The sequence below is a fragment of the Wyeomyia smithii genome, chromosome 2 (assembly GCF_029784165.1).
Source record: "Wyeomyia smithii strain HCP4-BCI-WySm-NY-G18 chromosome 2, ASM2978416v1, whole genome shotgun sequence".
In the NCBI taxonomy this organism is placed as follows: domain Eukaryota; kingdom Metazoa; phylum Arthropoda; class Insecta; order Diptera; family Culicidae; genus Wyeomyia; species Wyeomyia smithii.
Genome location: NC_073695.1, coordinates 192993098 through 193003590, shown reverse-complemented (window position 1 = coordinate 193003590; position 10493 = coordinate 192993098). Strand labels below are relative to the sequence as shown.

The window sequence follows — 10493 nt, the reverse complement described above, 5'->3', positions numbered from 1 at the left end:
CGGCTTAGCTCACCTGTTGTCCACAAGTTTCACTCTTGTTCACTGCTTTAATTACTTTTAATTTGCCTCCTCTTTTCACGGTCTGCTTCGATCTATCGACTTTTTGAGAGTGATCAAGACAGGGTGGCATGGGCTTCGAGAGGGTAACATCCACAGAAACAAACACTTCCCATTTATTTACAACAAACAAAATAAAACGAACTAATTATACACGAAAAATCTCAATAACCTTCTTTAAGCGAAGGCTACCAACGCTTACACTGCACAGTAAGCGATACCGACAACGGGTAACAGCTAAAACTTTTGGGATTTTTTGAGGTTCTCACTCGCGGGGTTTCCAACACGCTCAAGAAGAAATGAGAGCATGTGTAGATATATTTCTCAGTTTTTGTTATGTTGTTTATGTATGCTCATTTTTGTTTGAAATGGCGGCGAAACAAGAAGCCAGCCAGCGCATTGTACAGTCCTATGAACAGCACAAAAAAAAACTCGACAAAAAGTTCGCGGTAAACAATTTTGAAAGCGAAACTCTTTCTTTATCGTGACGTCCACAACAAGAATTTAATGGCTCAACAGTACGCTTGAAAAACGTTCAGCGAAGACCCAGAGTAGTTGGTAACATCTCCGACAACGCTGGTGGCCGGGTTTCGAATCCTAACGCCGACATAGGTGTCCCTGGTTGTGAGGTTGCGTGATCCACTCACAACCAACCCAACTGGTCTAGATTCAACCCTAGCCGACAGCGAATAATTTCTGAGGCGAAAAACTGCTGGGATCATGCTTTCATCGCATGAGAAAGTGAGCCGTTGGCCTCCGTACGTAAATCAAGAGTCGTCAGTTAGGGTCTTGGGTGAAATCGCCTTCCCGGGTGATGATGACTGGCACAACAACAGTGGTGGAACTAGACCGGCGGAAAATAAGCGAAAACCGTTGAAAAAAAACAGGAGGGTTATGTGCAAAGCCACGACCGCAAGGTTGAAGTAGAATACTTTTACAGGAAAGATAACCCGGCGTGTCGGTCATTTTTTCTAGTAAATAAACGTTAACTAATCAGATCAATCGAACTTTGCGGATTGACCATTTTCAATAATATAGTAAGTTGCTTGTCATGGTTGAGGCTTCCCAGCAAACAAATTGGTTCATATAAGTCGCGCTCAACTCTGTTAAGTGAACCCTTATTTGGTAAGAAATGACCGTATAAGATGCATGGAATACGCTTATGTATAAAAATCTGGAGGCCATATACGTACATTGTAAAAAAAATTGGTTACGATTTTGTATAACTTCGCATGATATCTCAAATGGCCTCATTTAATACTTTAAATTGCATTCTGTACGACTTAGAGGATTGACGCATTTTACAATTTTATATGACACGTTGAATGGCGTCATATATTACATTATATTGCGTTTTATAGGATTTAAATTTTATACGATACAAACAAATTTAATGTTGCATCTTTTGTAATTTCAAACTTGACATGTCCATTTGAACGACTTAGAATTAACATCCTTATACAATTTTTGGTTTGCTGGGTTGACAATTTTTAAATTTTGAAAAGGAATTTTTTCGGATGTCGTGCTCATGACTGAAGGAAAAGATAATTCAGTACGTTTTGAGACACGGAGATGAAGTAAATTTTATACTTTTGCAAATTTAAAAATGTGAATTAACTTATTAGAAAATAATAACTCTTCAATCAGGTTTTTATTTCATCCTGAAAAGGACAATTTGTTGTTCATTTCAGTATCGGATAAGATGCCGATCACATCTTTGCGTTATCACTGGCAGGGTGAATAAAGTATTCCTTGTGATAAAGTAAACAATGAAATGCTGATATAACACTCAAAACTAGACGGCTCACGTGGCCGCTTTCCGCCATCGTTGGTATCCACTGCACTGCTAGTGATGCTGCTAAGGGAGGACGACTACTGTTGTTGCTGTCTAGAACTATTATGAGCGGCTACGGCTGAAACAGGCTCTTATATAGGCCAAATAGCATGTTTTCAATTGCATGGTATATGATTCTGTCGACCGTGCTTGGGAAGCAACCATATAACGACCAATCAGAGGTCGAATCTTTCGTTTTGACAAGGCTTGACTATTTTCAATAGTACAAAAGTTTGAATAATAAAATTACAGTTATCTTATTTTGGGAAGAATCTTAGAAGATTTTCCAATCTATTGCTGCAAGAACGAAGGAAATCCATCGAATACTAACCGATTTTTTAGCATTTGAAATTGGACATATTTTTCACTTTTTTCGGTTTTAGATTTTCATTTTACATTCCTATGTAGCCGAACTTCCTGAGAGAAGTATTCTACTTCAAAAAATTGGGTTGGAATGCCGAAAGAAGGCAAGAGAACCGAAATCCACTAAAGAACAAACTTTAACGGTAAAATCCCAATGGTGTTAAAGTTAGATGGTAAAAAATATAATGGAAAATTGTTTTGTTTTGAACGAGAAAATTACTTCCCTTTTTTTTGAAATCGCACATGCCCAGAAACCATCAATACTACTCATTGTTGGTTTGTCTATCAATCAAGTTGAATGCTTGAAAAAAGTTTTGGCTTCATTTCTTCAAAACACTAGATAGAGCATCACCACATTAGTTTGAGCTTGAACGACCGCAAGTTTCGTAGTTGATCCTCCATGGTAAATTTGAGCTAGTAAAGTTGCACAAAGTACCATATATAGATGGCTATTTAGGATTAATTTACCATCTTTCAATTAACAACAATTCAGTGGCTTCCGCTTTGAAAAAATCCTTACGGTCGGTTAGATAAGGAGAGAAGGAAATGTTAGAGTCGTTGTTAGCCAGAGACCGAATTTACCTCTGCATCTCTGAAGGCCCAAGCACAATGGATACGTTAGCGTTGCGTTGGCGTTAATTTGACAGAAAATGTATGGACAAACTGTCAAAAAACGCTATACAGCGCACTAGATGCGACATTATGCGCATTGTGCATAAGGCAAAAAAAATCGAAAGTCGCGAGTCGTTATTTCGATTTTCAACTAGAACGATAACATAACTGGAGAGCAACGAACTGCAAACAGTTAATTCACAGACAAACAGACGTGCCACTCGATGACGATTTCATCGACCAGAAAAATAAAGATTATTTTGAAGTTTTGCTTAGTAGGCAATAACGCCACTGGTGTCGCTATAAGCAAGCGTGCACATTCATTATCAGAGATCTGGCGCTAAAAAAAATTGTAGTTGCTAGCTGTTATTTTAGGTACTGATTAGACTATTGAGAATACTAACTGACCGATTCAATTTCATGAAGGTCATTACAAAACATCATTGAATCAATATGTAAAGAGCATTAAGGTTTAAACACAATTGGTACGTTGCGGCTGCGTTTGCGGCAATTTGACAGTTAGCCCATACATTTTCTGTCAAATTAACGTCAACGCAACGCAAACGTATCCATTGTGCTTGGGCCTTTAGGGATTAGCGAGCGTGCGATTTATTTTCAGGGTATGTTATGCATTTTACAAAACTATTGTGCGAAATCAAAGCAAAAGTTGTGCAAAATGAGAGGGTATATTGCTTGAACTTTGGCATGTAGTCTTAATAGACCGTGAGGGAAATAAAACAAAATGGTGAATGAAAAGGGGAGAGATGCACTGTTAAATGTTCAACTACTATTTTTTATATGCAATGTAAGCACAGGGTAGAAGTTTATGGAATAATTTATTCTACTAATTATTGTATTTTTTTTCACACACGCCCACAATCCACGGTTAGCACAAGAATAATCGTTTGTGTTTTTTTTATCATCTCATATAGATCCTACGACCGTTATTCACTCGAATTGGCTAATCATATGAAAGCGCTGCAAAACAAGCTAATTCGCTTTCACTCTATCAGTAATCAACAGTATGACAGAGAAAAATGAGGAAAAGTGTGACTGCGTAAACAAAACTAATGAGTGTCGTATGTCCGGCGACGAAAGGTGCCTTTTTTTCTATAGCCAGTTTCTCAACGGTGTGATAGAGTAAATAAGATATTTTTTTGTGTCGGCGAATGCAAACAGTCCAAATTTCTGCTTTATTGGCTATACTGTAGCAGTTCACAGCAATAAATCATACGTCGCTCCGGAATAATTTCGGGTCGCGTGGCTGCTTGAATCTTTTATCACCTCCTATTCAAACCCATAGTGCAAGTCCGTGTGTGTTGCTTCTTCATATGTGCTCAGTGATTGTGGTATTGCGATAATTGCGTCGCCTTTGCACACAATGGTTTACAAACCACCAGGCACCTCCCCGTCAACCACGAGGGCCAGGACGGGTGGCAAAAGTCCGACGCCTTCGTCCCGAGGCCAATCGCCAGCGCCCCGCGGAGGTTCGTTTCGTAGCGGTGGTGTCTACAACGCTAAATCGGTGTCCAGTCTCAACAATCACAGAGACACTACGGGTGTGACAACGCGTGGACGGTACAAAAATCTGTCGAATGCCGAGCAATTCACAAATGGCAAAAAAGTGAACAATATTTTGAAAACTGCTGACTCCAGTGGGGGAATGAAGCGCTCGAGCAGTTTAAATAACAAGAACAACCGGTCGAATAGTGTCGAAAGGATGAATAACGGAAAAATTTATCGGGGGCCAAGTCCACTGTGGAATTCGCTGTCGAACCTCCAGCAGCACCAGCCAGCTAAGAATCAGCCCTTTCTTGTACGCTCCAGAGGAAATGAGTAAGTATATAGTCAACTTGTTTTAGCCCGTAGCATAATTAACATTCAAAAGCGCCCATTTCGTATATAGAACTGTTTGGAGGGGTGGTTGTAAAATCTTGTGTTATGGTTACAGTATTTACTTGCGGTCATGGGAATGTCCAGTTTAACCTTGACATCACATACAAAGGATGACGCACTTTGGTTTGGCTGGATTGAAATTGAGTATAGTTATTGTCCTTTCTATTGGAACAAGTATCATGTTAGCTTTCTATTGTTGTTGTAATTATCATACCAAATCACTTCAGTGATCAGTAGTAATCTAGTATCAGCCTGTAGATGACGCTGTTCTATTATGTACATAGCCGAGAACCCGGGAGTAGTTTCTTGAGCTCAACAGTGCGCCTTTCACAATAATCGGAGATGTCTTGAGGCTCAAGGTAAAAACAAATATCGCAGCATTTAAAAAAAAAAACAAATCACAAAATAAGAACAACGTTTGAAAGTTACCAATTAAAAAATTGAAAAAAAAAACAACTTTGAAAGTTGCCAATGAAAAAAAAAGGCAGTGAGAATAATATAAAGAAAATCTGGAAATGAGTGAGCATTTAGGAATATTACTCAATTGAAAAAAGGGTTGAGTGGGGGGGTGGGGGCGGTTGGAAAGTGGTTTGAAAATAAGATTGAGTATGAATTAAAAATAAATTATAATTAAGGTAATTTCTTGAAAGAAATTTGATAGAAAAATATTAGGACGCTAAATTATCTAGAAATATTAATTATAGTACTGTTGTTTGCCTTGGTTGGTTTATCTCGATGCAAACTGTTTTGTATTGGGGTTTTTTCAGCACCCAGAAAGTGGTTACCATTTTGGTTGATATTTTTTATTAGTGTTTATTCAAAGATTGTGAACGATATTTAATATATACGTAAGCTAGCTATTTAATCAGAATTTTCGTTCCCACCATTGAAATCGCCGATATTGATCGAAATTCAGAAATTTTAGGCCTGTTTTTTACAATTGATGAATATAGTTATCATAGCGATCTTACCCTACATCAACTATCAACTGACATATGAAGACAATCAAATTTCTACGCAAGGTGCAGAATTCCTCTCAAATCTATTTTAGTTGGTCGACATTGTATTATCAAAATATGTTCAAATTTTTCGAAATATTAGCCTTTAGTTGCATTAAGCTATAAGAAAATATCATTTTCCTTTTTTCGTTATCGCGTGACTGTCTCGACGATTCTAACCAGAAATAGTCTCGAGAAGCATTTATTTTATGGTAATCAGGCTAAGGAAACAGAGGTGAACAGCTGCTTACTTTAAATTTCCTCCTGTGCCTTCGTTGGCAAACATGTCCTACATCACGGTTTCAGGTATGTAAGTTACATGGCTAACGGAGAGAGAAATTTGAAAAATTCTATTTCCATAAAATAAATTAGCTAGGTAGCTCTAGTATATATTCGGGCTAACATCGTTTAAATGTAACTCGAAACTCAACGTTTTTTCGTGTAGGACATGTTAGCGAAAATTTTCTGTACGGTACAGGTACGGGCGTCACGACACTATTGCGCGTATATTAACCCCGGCATGCTGCCCGGACAACAATAAAAGCGCGCGATTGTCGATGGCGCAGGCACACGCGTTGTTGACCTTTGTTCGCGTGGAAGTGGACTTAAATTAATGTGGATTTACCACCCCTCTGTCTGGATTAGGCATCGTTCGGTTTGGTCTTAAGAAGGGGAAAATGTACTGGCAGACATTGATTAATTATTTAAATTGAGAATACTGTTTTCCTGTTGTAAACATACATGGCTGGTGTTGTGATTGTTTATATAGGAAATGAATCGTTGTGCATTGGGAGGTGTGATAGCAGAAATAATAAATAATTATTAGTTAACGAAAAAAAAAGAAAACTGAACATTCCACATTTTTTCTAATTCCTCAATTCAAAAATATGAGCCGTGAGCGACGAAACAGAGAACTTCCTCTGACAATGACATGTAAAAAGAAAGTTTATCGATTTTCATGATAACCTTTACAAATCTGCCAAGTCGGTTCACACAGGATAATTAGTTGTCATGCTATTTTCACAACAATGTCAGCGAAGCTTTATAATCAATTCATAACCTATGAACTTATGAATCATGGGCATTTGGAAACAACGAGGAGTGCTACGACACAATAATCTAGCATCACAAAATCTGGGCTTATACTATAGCATTATTCATTCGTTAGTGGCAGGGAAACGCGGGTATGTACAAGCAGGTTATTTGTTTTGAAAAACCCTGTAGGTAGTACAAATTCCTCAATATGAAGGAGTTATGGCACAATTTTCTCTGGAGTTGGTGATTTAGGCAAATGACGGTGGCGCTAGTGTTGATAATGTTGTTTCAAGCTCTGTTAATTCGACAACATAGATTGCCGCACGGGTTTTGCGTTAAAAAGTTTTTATCAATACATTTTGGTGGAAGTGGTTGAAATAAATCTAAATAGTTGAACAATCGAACTGGCGTTCGTTAAAATGATGATCATTTATGATTTTGCTTTTTCTTTTTGGAATCTTCAAATAAATCTAGACGTTCTTTTGAAACGTGCTAATTTGTTTTTTTTTAATCTTTCTTTGGAACTTTCTCTTTCAAAAACACTAAAATCTGCAAAAGCCAAAGAATTAAATGTGGAAATTTATTTAAATTTTAATGCAAACATAGGTGTAAGTTTTTAAATTATAAAAAATATGTTGTCATAACACGTAATTACTTTATCCGTGTCTACAGGTAGTTTATTGTTAAACATTTGGTTTAAGTTCATGACACACTGTTAAGGTTAAAAGCCGAGAGCAAACAGCGCCGTTTATTTAAACTCGCAGTGAAGAGTAAATGCCTAAGCACAATTGATGCGTTGCGGCTGCGTTTGCGGCAATTTGACAGTTAGCCCATACATTTTCTGTCAAATTAACGTCAACGCAATACAAACGTATCCATTGTGCTTGGGCTTTAAGTAGTTTAGATCCGTTCAGCCCACCTGTAGCTAAAAATATAAAAATATAATGTGATAAAGTATTGAAAACGAACCGATAGAACGAAGTTCATTGCAATTAACTCTTTTTCAGAAATATGAGAAGTCTACCGTAAAACTATCTAACGCTACTATAATAATTTATTCATTCGAAGGTCAGCTGTATTTACGTAGTCAACCGACATTTGAGAATTATATTTGGAACGTTAGGTATAAGACCGACAACTGTCTACTCACATGGTGATAATCCCACGGCAATCTTTAGCAAACGTCACTGGTTGCATTAATAGAGTTATTTTTTCACGAGGGAATATCGTGCAAATGCAATTGAGGTTTCACCAGGGGCAAGATACAATCAATATATTGCGAAATATTCACAATGTTTAGTATTACCAATTATTCAGCGCTAAATTTCTTCACCTGTTTTATTACTTTTCCAGCTAGTTATCCACCGTCGAACAAAACATCGTGTTATGCCCCATCTTGAAACTAAGGTTATTGAAAGTTTGGGAATTAAAATCGAAACAGATATTGGCATTATATTTATATCCGCAGTGTATTTACCTTTTCAATGCAGAAAAATCATTTCAAGAGAGATTTACAAAAACTCACGAGAAATAAATCTAAGTTTTTTATCATCGGTAATTTTAATGCAAAACATCGATCGTGGAATAATGCTGCCATTAACGGAGCATTAAATGATTTGTGCAGTTCAATTCTCAATGCCCGGAACTTATCAGTTCCTAAGGTTAGAGTGAAATTTAACACACCAATTATTGACAACGAGCTTCAACTTCTCATACGTTTGAAGAACATACGGAGACGTCAATATCAAAGATCCCGTGATCCTGCTTCGAAGGATATTTTTTAAGGTTTACGAACGGAAAGCAAACATAGATTCACTCTCTTGCGTAATGTAAATTTCATGGGAGAAGTTGAACAACTAAAACTATATTCCAATCATTTTTGGAAGCTTCCAAAGGTTCTTAAGAAACCTTCAAAGCCCATTCCAGTCCTCAAAGATGGTGACTAAATATTTCTTACGAATGAACAAAAAGCTCAAAAACTTGCTCAGCAGTTCGAGAGTGTTCATCATTTCAATTTGAATATAATAATTCAAAATGTGATGCCGAATTGTTATTGTATCTTTGAGTATCGCTTACACTCTTGATATTACATTAAACAGATTTCAAATAAGTTAATTTAACGTCGAGATAAACCTAATTTAGTATTGTAGGGGAATGGGGGCAAAATCGACATGTTGCTGACATTTTGCGTAGATCAGACACCTACCAAACGATTTCTGAGACTTTTTCACTCAATATAAGGTATAATTTGACTATCACTTTTAGATACTAGCGCATTACCATTAATACTCATACATACTCGATATTATTTTGCTCTGTGAAGTATACCTAAACTATGCCAAAACCGGTTTCGTAAAATCACCGTTTTGAGCTTAGATTTTGTCCGATTTAAGATCTGTTTTTTTTTAAAGATGGGTAAGAAGATGCTAATATGTGGACAAACTCATAGAATATTTATATTTGGTCTTAATACAAAATGGCGTCGAAAAAACATCGAAAATTTCCGATTTCTCAAAAATTCAAAATGGCGCCATTATTGCCCCTTAAGTTGAAATATGTTCAAACTCGGGGAAATTTGTTTTCGCATCAAACTTCATCAAAAAATCATACATAGAAGCCAAGGCAAAAAAATTGTTGCACTGTGTTATTTTTCCTCATAAATCAAGAGTTTCTTTTCTCAAACCCACCAATAATCATGTTGTTAAGATGGACGGCGCAATCTTAAATTGGTCGAATCAAGTTAAATACTTATGGCTAATTTATGATCAAAATCTTACTTTCAAGAAGCACATTGAGAATATTCAAACAAAGTGCAATAATAAATATATAAAATGTTTGTATTTTTTTATCAACAGAAATTCTACACTTTGTCTCAAGAATAAACTGTAATTTACAAACAAATAATTAGACCAGCAATGTTATATGCAGTCCCCATCTGGACAAGTTGTTGTACAACCAGAAAGAAGATGCTTCAAAGGATCAGGATAAACTTATGAAAATGATATTAAAGCGTCCTCGCTGGTCTAGCACAAGTTAACTACACTGGCTCACTACTGTGGAAACAAAACCCGTTTCATCATTCGCTAATTCGCTAATTAGCGACGCTAAAATTCAGTTAGCGATTTAGCGATTTCGCTAATTTTTGAGCTGGTTAGCGAAGCTGTTAGCGTCGCTAAAATTTTGGCCTTCGAAACGCTAATCGCTAATTCGCTAAATTTTGTAGTGAAGCGACAATAAAAGTATTTAGAAAAACTGTGAATTGCTGATGGCGTACGTAAATTGCTTCGAAAGATGAACATACTTTACTGCGAAAGTTACTTTTGTCAGTTTTTTACCCTAGAATGGAGTTTCAGTTATCGTACAAGAACAAGCACAAGGTCTAGATTGAATTTTCGGCACACCAAGAACTTTGGTAAATTGCAATGCGCTTGAAATTATGAAAATTTTGGTTCTACTTTTTCGATTCAGATAATAATTGAATTTTTATGAAAACTTTTCTTAAGAGTATCTATTTTCAATGTAAGCTAAATAACTTTTGTTATTATTGTTTATACAAAATCAAATAAGAATACCGTTTCGTAAACCTCTTACTGTAAATAGCTTTAAAAAGTAATTGTTTTCGTTTGTTTAACCAAATTAGATCAAAGTGGTCCAATACTTACAAAACACGAGCAATAAATACAGCGCTATGACTATTT

General features: G+C 36.5%; 1 protein-coding gene across 4 annotated transcripts in view; it reads left to right on the top strand.

Annotated features, from left to right (window-relative positions):
• Positions 1-10493, top strand: part of LOC129723983 (kinesin-like protein KIF12) — a 42704-nt gene that overhangs the window by 11779 nt on the left and 20432 nt on the right. For 2 of the 4 annotated variants that reach the window (XR_008727850.1, XM_055678525.1), the window contains exon 2: positions 3799-4702. Coding sequence is in view for 1 of the 4 variants with exons in the window: in XM_055678525.1 (XP_055534500.1) it covers positions 4248-4702 (455 nt within the window). In the remaining 3 variants the exon portion in view is untranslated. The remainder of the gene's footprint in view (positions 1-3798; positions 4703-10493) is intronic. The other 2 variants (XR_008727852.1, XR_008727851.1) reach the window with 1 other exon arrangement.